A 19,399-nucleotide genomic window follows, 5' to 3' on the forward strand; every position below is an offset into this window, starting at 1 on the left:
ACTTAATTTATGTTTAAAATTAATTAATTAAGTTAGTACACTGACAAAATGGCCTATTGTAATGATTAGAACACAAACTTTTGAGGTATCTTCAGCTATGATTTATGTTCACCAATGATATGTCAGAATCCCAGTGTTTGTTGAAGTTAAAGAGGTGGTATTAAGCTCATTTTCAGGTTCAAAATCTTATTTAGGGAGTGTTCCAAAACAGGTTTACATGGTTTAATTTTCAAAAAACATCATATTTTTGTCATACTGCACATTGCTGCAGCTCCTCTTTTCACCCTGTGTGTGAAGGCTTTGTTTTAGCTATGGAGTGATACATCTTGTCTCTAAATGATCTTTGTTGGGAGTTGCACATGCGCATCTCCAACTAGCCAATCAGAAGCAGAGAAGGGCGGGTCAGCGAAAAGACGGTAAACAGCTTCGATTCAGCTGTAGGCTACATGTTGCCGACCAGCTTAGCAACATGGACTGGAGCAAGAATTTCAGAGTGCTGAGTTATTAATCTGTAACAAAAGTATTTTTCATCCATAAAGTTTTAACTGAGCTCTGTCTCTACATCACAGTAACAACTGTGTCCATGTCCATTGACTACCTGGAGGGTAGCTAGTGTTTGGAAGGGAGAGGAGAGGTTTGTGCTGCAGCTCAGTGTTTTTCCACCGGTGTTTTTGAGGGCGTGTCGGAGTAGTCGCTCGGCGAGCGTTAGGACACGTATTTACTTGTGACATCACAAGAAAGGGAAGTAAAGGCTGGACTACAAACGAGGTGTTTTCAGGCAGTTCAGGCAGTGTTTTCTGTGGGAGATAGGAACTCCCTTTGGGCTGGACTTTAGGCTTTTTCACTTTGCAAACCTATTACATGCACAAAAAAGATATATAACTCAATAAAGGAGAGGGAAAAAGCCAAAAACCATAATCCCACCTCTTTAATGAAAGTGTGCCATAACGAGTGTCTGGAGATAAATAATGAGCATCTGTGCAGATTTTAACTCCTGTCTGTTCAGAACGCTTACTGTCCATCAGTTAATTAATGAAAAATTTACAGGATATCAACAACACTCTCTTTTTATCTACATCTCAGCCACAGTGATTGTTGTATTAATTTAATAATGGAAATCAGTAAGGAATAATGGCTTTTACCTTCATTAACTTTTAACTTCATTGAATGTTGGTGTGGACATGCATGTTGCAGATTGCAGCTTATAGAGTTGATGTTTATATGCACTTTGTAAAAGGCAGCACACAATAATAATAACAAGACTATACGCAACAACATCCACTGTGTTTATTGTAATTTGTACATAAAAGTAATCTTTATATTCATGGTCACAACAGCCACTTGAACAGCCAGCCTCAGTTTTGCAACCTTAGTTTGACTTAGAGTTGTCAATTAAAATGGCTGATGGACACATTTTCCAGCCATAGCTATTTACCATTGTTTAACTCTCACCAAGTGGCTGTAGGTTCATGTTTATTCCCTCTCTCACTCACCCTCCTCCTTCTCTTGTGGTGTTCCTGTCCTGTCAGAGTGTGGTGTGTGGACACGGCATTCGCTACAGAAACCTGTCCTGCTTCGTGTCGGACGGCTCCAGCGAAGGCGAAGGCAGCTTGGTGGATGAGGAGCTTTGCGCCAGCCTGGAGCTGGCCGTCGATGGAGACAAGCAGATCAGGCTCAAAGAGGCTTGTACCCTTCCCTGCCCAGGTAATAATATGGTCATTTTGAGCTTCCTGTGCTTAATGAGCAACCTTGCAAAGTCAGGTCCAAACACAGGATATAGTAGAAGCAGTATTACCTGGTTGTCATTGTCATAGGTTTGGCAAATGTGTCTACAGTATGTGCGCGTATGTCTCCCTCTCCAGTGAGGCAATTTGTATCTAGAGACCACAGTCCACGATACAGAAATGATCCTGAGAAATCTGTAATGATTCAGTGATTGGAAGCTGACACAATTAGGATTAGTTTTTCACCTTTTTCTTTAATAATAAAAGTATGAAATGAAGTTATTTACTCAATCTTGATTTCAAAAACTAAATCAGAAATGTCCTAAAAGTATGTCTATGCCTGACAAACAATAGTAAACAATGGCAGTGATCTTTCTAGCCAGTCCATAAGGAGAGGGAATTTCTCACTGATATGCTGCTGATTGATTATTGTTTACCTGAGTGCTGATCCTTCTGATTTCTTCAAGTACGATGTAGGGGCACATGTGCCTGTAAATAAAACAGCGCCTGGCTTCAGTGACTGCAGAGAGTTAGGGAACCTGTCAGAAGTAGCATTAGCTGCAAATGCAGGCATTATATAAAATTTGGTTTAAACACGCTTCAGTTTTCCTATATGTATCAATGATAGAGCTGCAACAATATATTGATTAGTTGCAAACTTTTAAATAATTGATTAATCAGTTTTGAGTAATTAAAAAAAGGCAGAATTCTCTGATTTCAGCCTCTTAAATGTGAATATTATCTGGTTTATTTACTCCTACATCTTTGGGTTGTGGACAAAACAAGGCATTTGATGACATCATCTTGGGCTTTGGGAAACACTGATTGACATTTTGTAGACAAAACAACTAATCAACAGATCAATCTACTATGAAAATAATCGTTAGCATCATACAAATTTTTTAAAAGTCAAATCTTAACTATTAAGGTAGTAGTTTGGAGGTCTAAACAAAGGCCTAAGTGAGGTAATCCACTGCAGCTCTATTTAGCATTGCAAGGCAGCTCTCAGGTTTAACCAGCAGAACATAGAAGTCACTCTGCAATGCATAACACAGTCGCACTTGTCAGCAGTTTGATTTATATCACAAAGCAGCCACTAAAATACTTTTGTTACAGGGTAGATTTTATTATCTCTAACCAATAGCACTCAGTGTCTATTCATGACCTCTAAAATCAGAGGTAGGCTTACCTGGAGGCAGAATAAATGGACTACATTATGGAAGACATTTTGTATAAGTGTGCTTTTTATGCAAGTTAAATTTACTGGTACTCTATTTCATTGCCTGTAGCAAGTCAAAGAGCCCTCCACTTTCCTCCATTAAGGTAGTAAGTCTCCATTATACTCTACATGCAGATTTGGGTCTCATATTTACTTTCAGTTTTCCCCATTTTTTCCCCAGCTTACTTGATGCTATTCCCAGTTCTTACCTTAAAGGAGCTGAGATATAAGTTGACAGTAACATTTTTTCACCTCACAATAAGAAGTCTCACATGAAGTGTGTGAAACACAAGTGCAGTGGTCAAAAGGTGATCCCTCAGAGGCCTCCCACCCGCCATTGCTGTTAGTTGTTTTTGTTGAAGCGCTTTGCCAAGCCAGAGGCACCGCTGTCAGGAACTATCTTCTGGTTTATGTGAAAGGCAAAAACTATTTAGACTATGCGCTCTTTCGGTGAAATATACTGAGTCAAATCCAAATGAAAGCTGTGACCCCTTCAATTCAATTTATTCCATTTATACAGTAACAAACATAGAAGCAAAATGATTAAAACACACACATACAGACAGAGATAAAATAACACAGAAAAATTGGTGCAATCAATAATCTGCGTTGGTGAGATAACAAAAAACCTATGGCCTTATGAAAAAGATAAGATGGCAAGCGGAGCTACAACCACACTGAATAACAATCTGCTGCACTTTAAATAAAAGAATGTGTACATTTTATGCATTTATTTGCCTCACATATGAATGGCGATGCTGATTAAGAGGAGAACAGACTGAAGGGGTGTTGTCGTGTAAGGCAGTTAATATGGCACATTTTATCCACAAGGACAGTTGAAAGTGATTTTCATGCTGCACAAAAGGCATTAAATATGAAATACAGCTTCAGCCATCATTAAAAACAACTAAATTAAAGAATATAGGCAAATTTTTAAAACAAATTAGTAAGAAATTGACTGTTGGTGCAGAAGAAATGACAGCTGTAATTAGCTGATTTCATCAACCGTAGCTAGCTTTGAGAACAGACTGAGGCTAAAAACGCTGCATATCCTAGGAAACAACTATTGCAGTACTGAACTAGTAAGCCCTAGTATTACAGTATGATAGGTCCAGGACCAGCTTCCACACAGTGGGTAAATATTATACAGTTGATGCAATCCTAGTTAGCTGGACATGCTAACAGTCGCAGCTTCTGTTGCAGCAGGTAAAAAGCACACAGTTTAGTCTATTCCATAGAATTTTGTGGTTGTTGATTTTTTTTTTAAAGGTGATTTAAAAGATACCCTCTAAACACTTTAGATATCAAGGATCGCCTTATGTACTTCCACTTCATCATCTAAACTTCACATGCATAGCTGATGTACAGACTCAGGTAAGGTGTAGAACAAAAAAACAAAAACAAGACTGATGCCATGTGCCATTTGGTTGATGCTTGTTAGTGTGCCATGTGTGCCCACATTTTCAGCATGGGTAGCCCCAGCAGGTAACAGACCCTCAAACCTGGCAGTGTTAGCACACAGTCGACCTGCACAGGATGGCTTTTTTTATTTCGGTGAGTGATTAGGTCTCGGCCACAGTCTTTATGCTGAGCTGGACATCTGTTGTGATTTACATGATATACGACCATGTGAAGCACAACCTGTGAAATATTATACAGTTCATTGATGAATAGTTTCATTTAATTACTGTAAGTCCTTGTTTGGTTTATTGCCGTAATATTAAACATCTTAAAATCAGAAGTGTATCAGCCCTTCCCTTAAGTTTTACTGCCAAGTGTCAGCTCCCTCTATACCTCACCGCTTTGCTGTCACCAGCCCCACATTCAGAAACATCACTCTTCACACTCAGTAGACCACTGAGCTCGCCGCTTTGATGACAGCTTCCTGGTTTTAAAGTCACAATCTGTAACGTTTTCATATGAATACTTGTTTGTTGCTCTGTGACACAGCTTTATTGCCAAGAAGGTTTATACATACAGTACAAGGAATTTGCTTTGGTGTTTTAGAATATAAAAATATACATAGTCGGTAGAAAATATTAAAAATTCTCACAATAAAAGAGGAAAGGCCGGACAATACATTCCAAACATGTGAGGAGGGGGCTTATGAAATAGTCTTGCAAGTAGTTTTTTCTAAAGACAGTTTTGGGTATTGCAGGTGTTAATGATGACAAATCCTCTTCAGCAGCAGTAAAGCATTTTATTTGGAATAAGTAAAAGAAGTGGGTATTGAAGTGGGCAGCTGGAACTGTATGCATAAGACTTCATCAGCACAAATTATAAGGCAAAAGTAAAAAAAAAAAAAAAGTAGCCTATTGACAACTGATTAACAGGTGATATCTCAGCACTGCAGTGCACAAAAACAGCACTATGTCAGCTTAGCATCAAGGATGTCAACCTCCAAGCCCCACTGGAAAAAGAGAGCGAGCGAGAGTCTCACAGATGGGATTATCGCTTCAAAGGTTAGGTCTGATGAGTTGTTGTCAGGTTTTGTGACGGAAGGTTGTCAGCTGCTGGGTTTGATGTAGCTTTGTGGAGTAGAGCAGACAGACAGGTGAGCTCTGCCCAAACAGCTGCTGGACTCTGTCCGTCAGGTCTGTAGCTCCAGGATTTACCCCCCCACCCCTCATGTTGTGCTCCACATAGAGAAGTGATCATCAGTATTTTATTATATCGGGTAAGTAGAGCACATTTACAACATTTCAATAACAAAAGATCGGAAACTGAGCCCCCAATTTATGATGCAGCCTGATAAGAGGGGTGTATTTTCACACAGTGCAGCCTTAATATAAATCAGTTATTTTCAGTGTCAACGGTCCCTCAAGGGGGAATTATTGCTACTTGCTTCTGCCAAAAGACTAAACACAGAAGTGGAGTTCATCATCAAGTGCTATGTGCCTATTTTGATTCACAATTGATCATTTATCATCCAGTCTCTATTAAATATAGAGGAGAAAAACATTTTTTCAACCCATGACTCGTTTAAAAGTACCACAGTGTGAATTCATTTTATTTTTTAAGAGTGTGGCATGCGTTTCCACTGGCAAATTTATCATTTTGGAGGAGGAAAAAAACCCTCATCAGATGTCTGCTGGTCCCTGAGATGGAAAACAGTGAGAAACATTGCCCTAGATAACAAGTCAGTCCAACCGCCTTTTGCCAAACTGCAGGAGTAGTGAAGTATCAAACGGCAATCAAAAGCTCAGACTGTTTTCTGTGCAGGGAGGAACTGTAATGTGATTTGGGAGGAAAAATTCAAGGGCTGTTTATGGAGGACCGAGAACAGCTTGGGAATTCTGGCAGGTTGCATCCACACATGCACATGCACTAATACACACACACACACACACTTTCATGCACTGCCACCCTTGACCTATGTCTATTTCCCCTGCTGCTTGATGAGCTGCAGTTATCAGCTGTGATCAAAACCAACTCGCCCTGCAACTCAAACTTACACCTTCCTCCTCCCGAAAGTCTTCAAAGCATCTCAACCATCAAGATAGGATATGTAAATACATATTCTGTATTTCTGCCGCATTCCTTAACTTCTCACCCAGAGTAAACTCTTATCATCCATGGATAAATAGGTAAAACATTGCCTTAGTTCTGCCAAAGTTAAAGATCTGATTTCCATCAGGACACCCACACTAAGACTGCAATGCAGATATTTTTGCTTAAATTATTCTTCAAATTAAAGGCATGAAAATTACCAAAAACAACAAGGTTCAGAATGAGATGTAAATTAATAGAGATAATACTGATTTTTTCAGCCATAGCTCCTTAGGCAGGTCTTTCAAAAGCACAGGCAAAATGATGGTCACCTTTTAGTCTTAAACTCTGCCTAAACTCTGTCTGAGGATCTGAGGCTGCACCCTGGCTAACAGGAAATTAAAAGATTTGTGATACGGCTCATAAATTCTCATCAGTTTAGGCTGCAGGTTTTTTCTTTTATATATATATATATATATATAATGATGTTATTGATCTGAATATAATTATTTTTTTGTTGTTTGTCACAGCTATAAAATGGTTTATTAAAAACTAAATGCGAGTACAGTAACTTAACTTCTCCATATTGGGAGCGCTGTTAAATAGGGAGGTAACAGTTCGTTTATGATTAGTCTATACAATTATTATTGTAAGTAATAGTAAAAAAATGCCCATCACAACTTCCTGGACATCTTCAAATATCTGTTTTGTCCAACCAACTGTCCAAAACCCAAAGATATTCAGTTTACAATGAAAACAGAGAAAAGCAAGAAAAATCCCCTTCTGGAACTTATTTTTCCTTCTAAAGTGTCTGAAACAATGAATTGCTTTCATAATAACCACATCCAGTTTAAAAGTTGAAACTTTATAGTCCAAATGATGTATCTTGTCTCTTCGCCCCTGCAGGTGAATGCTACCTGATGGAGTGGTCAGACTGGAGCCCATGTGTGAGCATCTGTGTCAAGGGGGCCGGTGTGGACTTTGGTTCGGTACAGGTTCGCTCACGAGCTGTGTTGGCCCAGGAGCCTGAAAACCTGCAGCTCTGTCCTGACCAGTCTTGGGAGTCCCAGCCCTGCACAGGTGAGACTACTTCTAATAAGTGCCGCCTTCGACTGTCTCACAGCCAGAAAGTTTGACACAAACAAAGCAAACTCCCTCTGTCAGTTTGTGCAAATTAGCTAGCAGCAAAGCAGCAGGCCTGAACTTTGATTCATTTATCCATTTACTTTACCCTGATGTCAGTCTCTGCTTGAGTGGAACGCAGAAACTGAAACATAAAGAGCTTTATAGCCAAGTAGTGTTTTACACATTTTTGTTATGGGGATTAGGTGCTAGACAAAGACATAAACAACATTGACATAAATAGATTTAAACATGGAATAAACCAGAGGTGGGACCAAGTCATCATTTTACAAGTCACAAGTAAGTCTCAAATCCCAAGTCCAGACTGATCATGACGGGCAAGTCCGAGTCAGGTCTCAAGTCAAGACCAACACGTCCCAAATCAAGTCCAAGTCCTAAACTTTGAGTTTCTTGTCCTAAACAAGTCATAATGAGCTCTTCACCAAATTTAAAACAATTTCAAATTAAAAATAAAATAATTTATTGAATGAAGCATTAGCCTGTACAGAAAGAAGGCAGAAGCGCGGTTTCACACAACAAATGTTCTATAATTTCATGAATTAAATTAAATGTCGAGATCATATTTAACAGGATTACTCACTGACTTAGGAAACATTAATCTACTGAATTTTTGAAATGTAACAGGCCTACTTTCTTTTTACTACTATAATAATAGTACTATAAAAAAACCCTTAAAACTACTATACATGCATTAATCCAAAATCCCATGCCCATGAAATAAGAAATAATAATCCAACATTATTAACTTTAAACAGCATCTAGAGTGCAAGAGGACAACAGCTGCACAGTGTTTCCCCCAAGTTGACTGCGTTGGGTGACAGATGAGCCACTGTGGGGACTCTGTGTGTGTGTGTGTGTGTGTGTGTGTGTGTGTGTGTGTGTGTGTGTGTGTGTGTATATGGAGTAGAGCAGAGCAGGTGACAGGTGATTTGCTCAAGTTGACGAAGTTACATTACAGAATGCTGAAATACAGCCGTGTTGTTTTGTCGGGAGATGCAGTGACTTAAACCAGTGGTGAGAAAACTATAAATCGCTATGACGTTAGAAGACGCAGCCACAGTGGATATTTTACAAGCACCGATCAGGTTAAGCAACACTGAACACACCTGCTTTAGAATAAATAATATCCATTCATCCATTAACTATACCCACTTATCCTTTATCCTATAGTGTAAAATGCCATAGGCTTAAGCTATTAATGTTGAATAGGAAGTTATAGTTAAAACCCAAAATGATGTTGGCTCGAGCTGAATTAAACATCACAGCTGCTGAGAGGGAGTTTTGTTTTTTAGGGAGGAACAAGAGCCTCAGCTGTAAAGGAAAGGGATGTGCTGGATTTATAAAAAATTAAGAGTGTCATTGTAAAAACGGCACCCGGCGCTATTATCGTTTATCTCAGTTAACTTGTTTTTATAATTAGTGGAAGCAGTGTGTGAACTATACCATAGCTGTGGCTGAATGTGAAAATATCAAGCATTGTTTGTCATTATTATTATTGTTGTTGTTGTTATTGTTATTATTATTATTATTACTATATGTAGCCATTTTGCCACAGTTAGACTTCATGCAACAGTTGCGGCAGTCTCTCTACACTGTTTCTACCTGACCTTTCTTTTCTCCGTGAGGAGGAGGAATTTAGAAAGTTGTGTGGCGCCGCAGAAAACCCTCTGCTGTTGTGCATGGATTAGACGTAAAGTTCATCCAGACAGAGGAAACGATCACAAACTGCTCACAACGCACCGGTTGTACTATACTACCCATTGTAGGCATCGAAGAGTGACTGGGGCACTGAGCGTACAGGAGCAGGGACAGGAGATCACTGAGCGGCCGGGCGCATTTCGGTCGGTCAGTCATTGTTCTCTCTGGCTGGAGGAAGCCAGACGGGTGTAGAAATTAATGGCAAAAAAGCATACTGTCAATATTTTAGAGAGTTCATGTCTTATTAAGGGGAGCTAAGCTCCCCATGGTCCCCGTAGTTCGCACCCTGGGTGGGAGCCAAAGTTGTAATTGAGATTAAATTTTAATTAATAGCACAGTGCTATGTTGATGCGCTGCACAGTTTTTTTTATAGCATAATTTATATATGGGCATGGGGAGTGTCAATTCAGCTCGAGTCAAAAGGCCAAGTGAAGTCGCAAGTCATTGGTGTTAAATTCATAGTCGAATTGCAAGTCTTTGATTTTGCCAAGTCGACTCTAAAGTCATCATTTTTATGACTTGAGTCTGTCTCGAATCCAAGTCATGTGACTTGAGCCCACACCTCTGGAATAAACAGATGCAAGTCATAAAAGAATTATAGAACTATGTGTGAAAGAAAAAAGGGAAGGGAAACACGATTGAGAGCTTGTCAGTGCATCAAAGGGCTAACACAGAAGCACACCAACATTCAGGGTCATAACTGCAGGATATTTTAACCGCTATCCATCAGAACTTGAATGTTGGACCGTCAAAGGAAATTGGAACCCCATGGAGAGGAGATCTTGAGTTTGTGGAGAAGGGATTGGGCTGTGTATATATTATAACAGGGGGTTGAATCAACAAGTGTGAAAAAAACTAAAATACTAAGTACTATTATCCCTTTGTTTTTCTGCCTGTACACTCGGTCAATTGGCGCTCTCCCAGATGGGTTTTCTTGAGTCAGATCTCCAAACGGTGGAAACCCCAACACATATTTACTGTTGTGATATCTGCAGCTCCCCAGGCGTGTTTATCACCCATTAGGTGAAGTGCAGGCTTTTAAATCACCACTACCAAAGCTCAACATATGCAGTAGCCATCGGCTCAGTCTGTAGAGAAGCCTCTCTGGCCTCCCACTCTTCCTCTCCTCCCTCTCTGGCTACTGTACACAGCCCCACAGCAGTCTTCCCTAGCCTGACCTGGTTTCACAGCATCACTCAAAGCACAGGGGGGAGGAGTGGCCCAGCCAAGACCAGTGAAGGAGGAGGAGGAAGAGAGAGTGGAGGAAGGGGAAGAGGGAGAGCGCTGACGGAGAAAGGGAGGCTAGGAACGGAGGTATTAAATAGTTAATAGTTAAAAATTATTTTTGTGGAGATGCCTTAGATGTTGTTAATGATTGAACGTTATCTCTAGTTACACACCATGTAAAGTTAGCCTATAACATGATGCCATTTATTCTACTAATCAGTTCAATGAAATGAAACATAAGGCTATTAGCTATATATTAGGCCTGCACGATATAAGGGATATCTTTCTATTTTATTACACCTACAGTCATGAGTGTTCTTGTCCTCGACGCGAGTAACCTTGGAGTTATCTTCACTTCACTGTCTCCACCGCAGCCACTCTGCTCTGCTGGCTACTGTGTGTGTGTGTGTGTGTGTGTGTGTGTGTGTGTGTGTGTGTGTGTGTGTGTGTGTGTGTGTGTGTGTCTGTCGACACAGAGGGCAGGGCAGAGACTGCAGTGTGTTAATGAACACTATAATCTTTATCCTTGGGGCTTGTTTAATACCGGGTTTCAGTACCCATCCCTGGGCAACGATTAAAATTTTTAATTGCGATTAATCGCATGATTTTCTTGTGATTAATCGCGATTAATCGCATTGTTACGTGTAAAATTGAATAATGAAGTAGCGGGGTCGGTGAGTGTGTCGCACTTCACACGGTTAAAAACTAAGGGTTTTATCCATCTGAATATATGGAAAGAAATCTGACGTCATTACCACATTGGCGCCATCTTGTGTATTCGGTGTGAAGTGTGACACTGTGACACTGCGTGAGTCAGCAAGAATGTGTCCAGTGTCAGCAATTTTGAGCAATGAACAGATTATAAACAGACTGGTAAATGCATATACGAGCCAAAATACTGGAAAACCATGTCCAGTACTCCTAATTAAGAAATGTATTCTCTTTTTATTCTCTTTCATAGTGGAAGACCAAATGCAAGAAACCTCCCAGGCCAAGCAGTTCCCGTTTAACAAGCAAACAGAAATACGCCTTTAACCTCACAGGTGCCCTCAACAACAGCCCCTATCTACAATCTTTCTCTGTCCACCCAAAAGGGCTCAGGACACAGGCAGTAACAACAGAACTGAATGCATTTGGATTGTTGTTTAAAGAGTAAGATCCTGTGTTTAACCAGAAATAGCCGTTATATTGCTCTCTTCAAAGCCACCAAACTCCATTGACAAAAACAGTCATTTTAATGTTACCGCTGCCAGGTTATTTGTGTGACTTTGGTGTTTAAAAGATTAGTTCAGATCCAAACTAACTTGTAGCACCTGTGAGATTCAAGGCTTGTTTCTGTTTGCCTGATTAATGGGAACTGCCTGGCCTGGGAGGTTTCCTGCATTCGGTCTTCCACAATGAAAGAGAATAAATTACTTCATCAGGATAACGCTATGGATGAATATGGTTCCCAGTATTTTGGCTCATACAACAACTACTGACATTATTTCTGCTTCCAGAGCAGATCTTCCTCTGAGAAATGTTTCTAAAGTAGTAAAACTCCAGTCTGCTCGTAAAAGATGGTGGGAAGTGCTGGCTGAAGTGAGCGATTCACTGATAACTTGACACATTTGAAAAATGGCCTTAACTGTAACACACCAAGAAAAAAAAGGGAAGAAATGAGAAAAGTGAAGAACATAAAGGGTAAAGTTGTCTCAGCCGCAGACAAATCGTCCCTTGAAAGCTGCAGATAGAGCTGTGCCATCAACTGGAGCAGTGATACTGTACCCAGACCTGTAGAGAATAGATCTTTCCTTTGTTCAAGGTTAAATTGTTCATTTACGCAAGCCGAATGGTCTGGACTGATGATTGGTCACACAGGACTCTGGTGGGAAATATGGTAATTTACTGCACTGATGGAGATATTGATAAAGTCATAATAGCATTGATAGAAAGTCATTAAGCAAAAGCTCTTACTGAAGATTAAAACATTGAACTGGACCCCTCTATGAAGACACACTGATAGCGATATTATATGACAGCAGCCTATTATACAACTATAACTTAGCAGCTGCTTTATTAGTCCGTTGCTCTTATGATTAATGCTCTTTGCTGCAGACTCCCACTGTACAGTCTTTATAGATGGTGATTGTTTTTTATTTTGCTCTCAGGGGGCGAATGTTACGAGTACAAGTGGTTCAGCAGCTTAAACTCCACCCGCCCTTTAATCTGGTGTCAGCGCTCTGATGGACTCAATGTCACCGGTAAGAAACTCTTGGGTGTACATTACATTTTGGTAGACTTTGCCCCAGATCAGCTCATATGATGAGAACAAAAAACCCCCCACACACATTTTCCATCAGTGGTTAGCAACCTGAGTTTGGGACCCCAACAAGGGTCAAAACGCATTTCTGCCAGTTTCAAATAGACTTTACCCTGATGTTTGTCTTTTTTTTTTCTTGTAAATTACTGGGTGATTTTACTTTTTTGGGTGTCAGTAATGATTATTTTCAGTATTGAATGAATCTGTTGATTATTTCTCAATAAATTGGTTTGATCCATAAATATTGAAACATGCTCATCATCAAAACTTTCTAAAGCGCACATTCACATATTCAAATTGCTTCTTTTGTCTGAGCAACAATACAAAAATCCAAGATATTGCGTTTGAGATGACGATATATAAATATTCAGACTTGAGACCACAAGGTTTTTTGGCATTTTGTCTTAAAAATTACTGAAAATGGTTTCAGATTAATTTCATGTTTACCAAATAACCAATTATTACACTAATAGCTTCAACAAAACCAATATCTCTTTTGGATACGTTCTGTAGTTATACAACTAGTGACGTGAAGTTGCAAGTCTTTTACAGGGTTAAAATGTTTGGGAAATACTGCCCCCACACTATTTGAAGGGTAAGTAGTGAAAGTGAGAAACTGAGAGGTGGCAGCAGCTCTAAAGCGCAACAGTAAGTCATTGAGTGGCAGTTTTACATAGAAGGATATAATTTATACAAAATATGTAACAAATATAACACACTGTTGTAAATATCTAGGGACTTATTTCTGTAACGAGTGAAGGGGGTGGACGATGTCGGTACAGATATTCATCCATGCACATCACATGAAGATGTGGTTGCTCACCTAAAATAGTTTCAAAAGAAAACTGGCCACATCAGATATATTGAGTTATAGAAAAAAAGTCAGTGAAATATTTTTTATGAAAATGAGAATAACTTTTTAAATATGAAAATGTTTCTTAGTTGAGGTAGTAACACTAGTACTCAGCAACAGGGAGTAGTGCATCTACCAGGACACCCATGATGTTCATTGTATTCCTTTAAAAACATCATGTTTGATTCTGTTTTCTTTCCACCCACAGGAGGTTGTCCTCCTATGAACCCCCCAGTGGACAACAGTTCCTGTGACTCGCCCTGTCTCATGCCAAAGTCTTTCTGCAGTGAGGTGAACAGCTCTTTCTTATATAACCAATTCCAACTGTAAATCAAAAGAATGAAACGAAAATCTTATAGAGAAAAATTTGGTTTACAGACAAAGATGCACAATAAAAACAGGGTAAACTGAATAAAAACAATAAAAAGACGTAAAACCTGAAAGCCCAGGTGCTCTGGGTGAATGAAAGTCTCTCTACTACCTGTGACATACTGCTGCCAGAATTGAATTTGAATGCAACAGGGAATTAAATGATGTCAACATGAAGATGTAAAACCCATTTTTCTGTAATGTCACTCAATTGTGCTGCATCAAAATCAGGAAAATAAGTTTATATCCACCAGATACAGCAGCTGGTAAATCTCAGAGCTTATCCATTTTTATAGCTTGTATATTTAAACAAAAAAACAATTTGGACCAAGCAATAAAAACTGGTTATCAGATGTATAGGTTGGTAGAGTCAACAGGCTTAATAACTGCAGAATAAGCAGGTCAGAATGGTCTGATGAGCAGCGGGCTTAGGACTTCTGAGGTCACTGGTTCAATCCCCAGCATGATAAATCTACACTCAGTTTATTAGGTACATCTAGCTAAAACTAATGCAGTCTAATACAACAGGCCTGCTTTAAATCCAACTTTCATGAGGGTTCTAATGTTTAGTTTTTGATAAAACAGTTTTAGAGAGGTGATCCAACTTCATGGTCACTTTTGAGGCTGTAGTATTTGCTGCTGACAGGCGTTTCTAATATTTTGTCCACCCCATTTATATCAGTGTGGGTAAGCTAAATAACAGCTCTCTGTGTAATGAATATAGCTTACAAACATGCTCTGAAATGGTTTTGCTTTTTCTGGAGGCTGATGCTTTTATCTAGATTGAGTGAATGAGATAGAGGCAGCACACACGGCTGCTGAGGACGCACAGGGGTTAAACCAAAGTAACAGGCCTGCTACCCTACCATAACAACATCCAGGGCCTCTTCCAAACCCTCCCTATTCACTTCCATCTGTACCTGCGGCTCCAACCAAACATGATTATGCACTGCCCCCTGCAGGCTGGTATTTGCATGTGCGAGGAGGGATTCACGGAGGTGCTGTCGCCCACTGGGCAGCTGGACCTATGCGCCCCCATCCCGATCCTGGAGATCCCCACAGCAGGGGATAAGAAAGGAGATGTGAAGACCAGTCGTGCCATTAACCCCACCTTGCCCACCACCATCCAGCCCGGACGCACTGGGCGGACCTGGTACCTCCAGCCCTACGGACCAGGTCAGACCACATGGCGCACTTTGCGATTAGTTCAGATCCACAGCTTCTCTTCACAGTGCTCACAGAAATTAAAATATAAAAAATACAAGACACAGATCCAGTTGTAAAGTGTTTTGTTGCCGTCAAGTGAAACCCTTTAATCTTTTAACTGTCATGTCTTTTGGGAATTAACCCTGCTTTAATGTACTCTTCAGAAGCTCCTGTGTTCCAGTTGTCAAGTTATAATTATAAAAACCACCACATAAAGTCCTGAGTCTAAGTCAGAAATGTGGAGGAAGTCAGAAGGATGCAAATGTAGTGAGTTTTTATTTTGGCAAATGTAAACTTGACAGGATAACTAATCTTTTACAACAACAAAAAGTAGAAATAAAATACATCCAGCCAACTATGACTTTTAATATAACCTATGTTTACGGCAAATGTGCAATTACTTATGGACAAATAGTCATCCTGCCAAGATAAAGGTCAGTAAATCATCACACATCATTTCCAAAGCTCCCACTTGCAATCATTGCCTGTTGAGGGCTGTTTATTTATGTGAAAGTTTTAAGACAGGAACTTAAAACATTTCCACTTGCACTACTGGATAAGAAAAACAGCCTTCCTTATTGCCCACTGTGTTTTTTTTTTTAAAGTTTATCTAAAGGGAAAATGTTTTAGAAAGCCCAGCGTTTACCCAAATTGTTCAACCTGCAGAGCACCATGTAATCCTTGAGGTTAAAGCTGAGAGGTTTTCACATGACAACAGCAGAATGTACTTTTCTTTCAGTTTTTGTTTGGCAGATTTAGTGTTCACAGGGTCCAATTAGCATTAGGTTTAGCATATTTGTACTTGCAGCTGTGCATGACATAAAACGTGACCAATTAGAAATAAAGATGCAGCGGACATGTTTTCAGTCTGTCCCAGTCTGCTCTGATACTTGTATGAACCTTGCAACCTCATCTGAACTGTACATTAACATTTGAGAACTGCATCTGCACAGAGCGTTGCGACTGATGGTGCATGACAGCAACAGAAACATTTAGGATGGAAGAGTGCAGAACAGATTGAGTTAGCGTCTGTCAGGAGCAGCCACTTCCACATTCACACACCATCACATACAGTAACCCTTGTATCGTTTATCTTCCAAATGTTTGCTTGTTTTTGAAGCACACTTTGTGCTATTATACTTAATTACAGTAAAATATGAAACATGTTTTTGTCTTTTGAGAAAGAAAAAGGTAAGACATATAATACAAGCCAATTTACAGTGAAATTTCACTGTGTGAATCAGGAATAGATATAATAATTCCTCTGGTAAGGAAAGGAGGAATGAATTGTACTCCCAGTATTTTTGTTAATACTGGGTACTGATGGGGTACAAACTGAAGTTTTGGTAAAGAAATTGTAAATAACACTGATATTCTGTGGAAACTATAAAGTCATTATGGTATAACTTACCTTATGTGATTTAGCCAACCGGTTTAACGTGCTGTTCCTCATAGTATTGGACAATAAAAATAAATGTGGTTGCACTTTGCAGCTTAGAAAACTCTGCTAGAAGTAAAAGTACAAAGGTAAACTTGCTCGTCATGCAGGGTGGCTCATTTCAATTTTTATTGTTGGGTTATAATTATTCATGTGTAGCATCACTAATGTTGCAGCTGGTAAAGGTGGAGCTCATTTCAACTTTTTGTACTGACAGGTGGCTTAATCCATAAAAAATGTATTTATTTATTGATTGATATTTTTTGATTAATAATCTGATTATGCAAAGTAACTAAAAACTGTCAAAATACTTGTAGTGGAGTATAAATATAAAGTAACATAACATCGAAATAATCGAAGTACAAAGTACGTCCCACCATTGATACCAATATTTCAAAAAATAAATATTTCTCTTTTTCTCTAAAATGCCCGGTTGTTACTCCCCATAGTCTTTTTTTTTTTCTTCAATTGTACCTACATGTAAGTACCAGTAGGAGTAGGTATTTTACCTAAATAAAAGTATTTTATCAGTACCTCATACACTGAAAGTACACTGTAAATTGTGGGCTCTGTTATCATACAGTGTTACCAAAAAAGAAAAGAAGTAGCAGTTGCAGCAATGTCTTAAACGTTTTCTGAAGCTTTCACAGAATGACTTGTTGCAGCTTTTAATGGCTGCTGGTGGCGTGTTGAAGTGTAAACAGAGCGACAAACTGACGAGCCTCCTCCTCCACAGATGGGAAGCTGAAGATGTGGGTGTATGGTGTAGCAGCTGGAGCCTTTGTGCTCCTCATATTCATAGTGTCTATGATATACCTAGCTTGGTGAGTTGATGAGTTTATTTCCCCCTATTTATTATCATCCTCATTCATGAAATCAAACCCTCATTTTTTTACCCCCCCACCCGCTTTGAGTTAAAGCACCCCTCCTCCACTGTCGTCCGGCTGCCCTCACATCACCTTTTTTGTTTATTTCCTTTTTGCTTCCTCCATGCCACCCTCTTGTGAGAGCAGCAGCTACTGTGCCAAGGTGCATCGCTCTCTTAAAGCCCAAGAGTCTCAAGCCAATGGGACGGCGGTCTGGATGGGCCAAAATGCACATGAGATGATTTACACCTGTCCCGATTGCCAAGAGCTGGCTCAAAGCAGCAGCTAATGAGGATGTGGAGAGTTCAACCTGTCCCCCCTCCCACCCCACACCCAACACACCAGTATAAGTACCTGCAGTCCTTGACCTTTCCCCTGTGACCTCTCTCAAAGGTTGTCACATTTCCTGCCTGACTTAGCTGAGTGAAGGTGCTGGTGCAGGTGAGGACAAACCATCCAGGAATCTTTTTCTTCCTTTTAGTCGTCGTAGATCTTTTAGAGTTTATCTGTTGATTGTACCCCTGTTTAGATAACAGGTCTTTGAGGCTACGTACCATACCACAGGACTTGATCATTAGTTTAGTTTTTTCCCCCCAAATCTGATTTTGAATTAATCTATATTTTTGTACCTCCTGTTTATACCTATTTTCAAAAGTGACCCATATCTGATTAATGTGTTCACACCAGAAGTCTTTGATTTATGCTTAAAACAACCCACACAAGTATCACTGTTGTAGAAGTCAGCCCACGCAGATAAATTATCATAGGAGGTAAACCAGGTAGGAATAATAATTACTTTCTGTAGTACATTTACAGGTGTGTAACAGTGGTCGAGGAAGTACCGAGATCTTAGGAATAGTTTAGGCAAATATGTTTTCCAAAATCCAAAGTCCAAAAATACAACAAGTCTTTATGATAAGCTAATCGTTAGACATGAGAGTGGTAATAATCAATGTTCTCATCTAACTCTCAGCAAGAAATCAAGAAAGCGTGTTTCCCAAAATGTAGAACTTCCTTTAAGTAAAACCAGAAATATACAAAGAAAAAAAACTCTCATTACAAGCAAAGGTCCTGCATTCAAAGTTTTGACAGTATAGCAAAACTACTCTATATACAGTGTGTTATTAGGAACTTATTATTTTATTGTTATCACATTAATATGCCTTAACAAGTAAGCAACATTTTCATGTTGTAGCTGGTCAAGGTGGAGCAATTTAATGGTATACTGTTTGGGTAGTTGATAAATTGATCATTTTGTTTTAGTGTAAGGTTGCAGAAAATAGAAATACTCAAGTACAACAACATTACTTGAGTTAATACACTTATTTACTTTCCACTACTATGAATGAAATGTATCTGTTGAATTGAGAATCAAAAACTAAAAAGTACCAATTGCTGGCATTGAATGCTCGGTCAGATTGTTTGTTTACTTATTGTTTCATTCTTTGATCAAACATTAAAATCATAATTTCAGACTGCATTTAATTTGGCTGAAATTCTTACTGCATGCTTTGTGTAGGGATAAAACCTATAACTTAGGTATAATGAATTTTGTTATGTTTTGTTCAACAGAGAAAGAAAATGCATTTTATATTATACTGTCATATAATATTCCTCAACGAGAGGTATCAAAAAGAAAATTGATTTAGTATCATATTGGCAAATTGTAACCTGAGCTTTTGTGACTAGAAATAGCTGATCTATATGTTTAGACAATGGACAGTGTATCCTAAGTTCTTAAGTCTTATAATGTTGTTATTATTATTTTTATTATTATTATTATAAATAATAATATGTGAAGGCTAGATGATTAGCTACAGCTTTTTGGTTATTGTCATCAAACACATTGGTACATTTTAATTTAT

The 19,399-nt window shown here is 39.1% G+C and overlaps 1 protein-coding gene across 1 annotated transcript in view; it reads left to right on the plus strand.

Annotated features, from left to right (window-relative positions):
• The window catches only part of LOC123968777 (thrombospondin type-1 domain-containing protein 7A), a 218,003-nt gene that overhangs the window by 196,034 nt on the left and 2,570 nt on the right, over nucleotides 1–19,399 (plus strand). The window contains exons 25-31 of the mRNA XM_046045711.1: nucleotides 1,530–1,704; nucleotides 7,339–7,512; nucleotides 12,651–12,743; nucleotides 13,864–13,946; nucleotides 14,987–15,200; nucleotides 17,405–17,492; nucleotides 17,682–17,975. Of these exons, the coding sequence (XP_045901667.1) occupies nucleotides 1,530–1,704; nucleotides 7,339–7,512; nucleotides 12,651–12,743; nucleotides 13,864–13,946; nucleotides 14,987–15,200; nucleotides 17,405–17,492; nucleotides 17,682–17,823 (969 nt within the window). The 3' untranslated portion in view covers nucleotides 17,824–17,975. The remainder of the gene's footprint in view (nucleotides 1–1,529; nucleotides 1,705–7,338; nucleotides 7,513–12,650; nucleotides 12,744–13,863; nucleotides 13,947–14,986; nucleotides 15,201–17,404; nucleotides 17,493–17,681; nucleotides 17,976–19,399) is intronic.

The sequence above is a fragment of the Micropterus dolomieu genome, linkage group LG03 (assembly GCF_021292245.1).
Source record: "Micropterus dolomieu isolate WLL.071019.BEF.003 ecotype Adirondacks linkage group LG03, ASM2129224v1, whole genome shotgun sequence".
NCBI lineage: Eukaryota > Metazoa > Chordata > Actinopteri > Centrarchiformes > Centrarchidae > Micropterus > Micropterus dolomieu.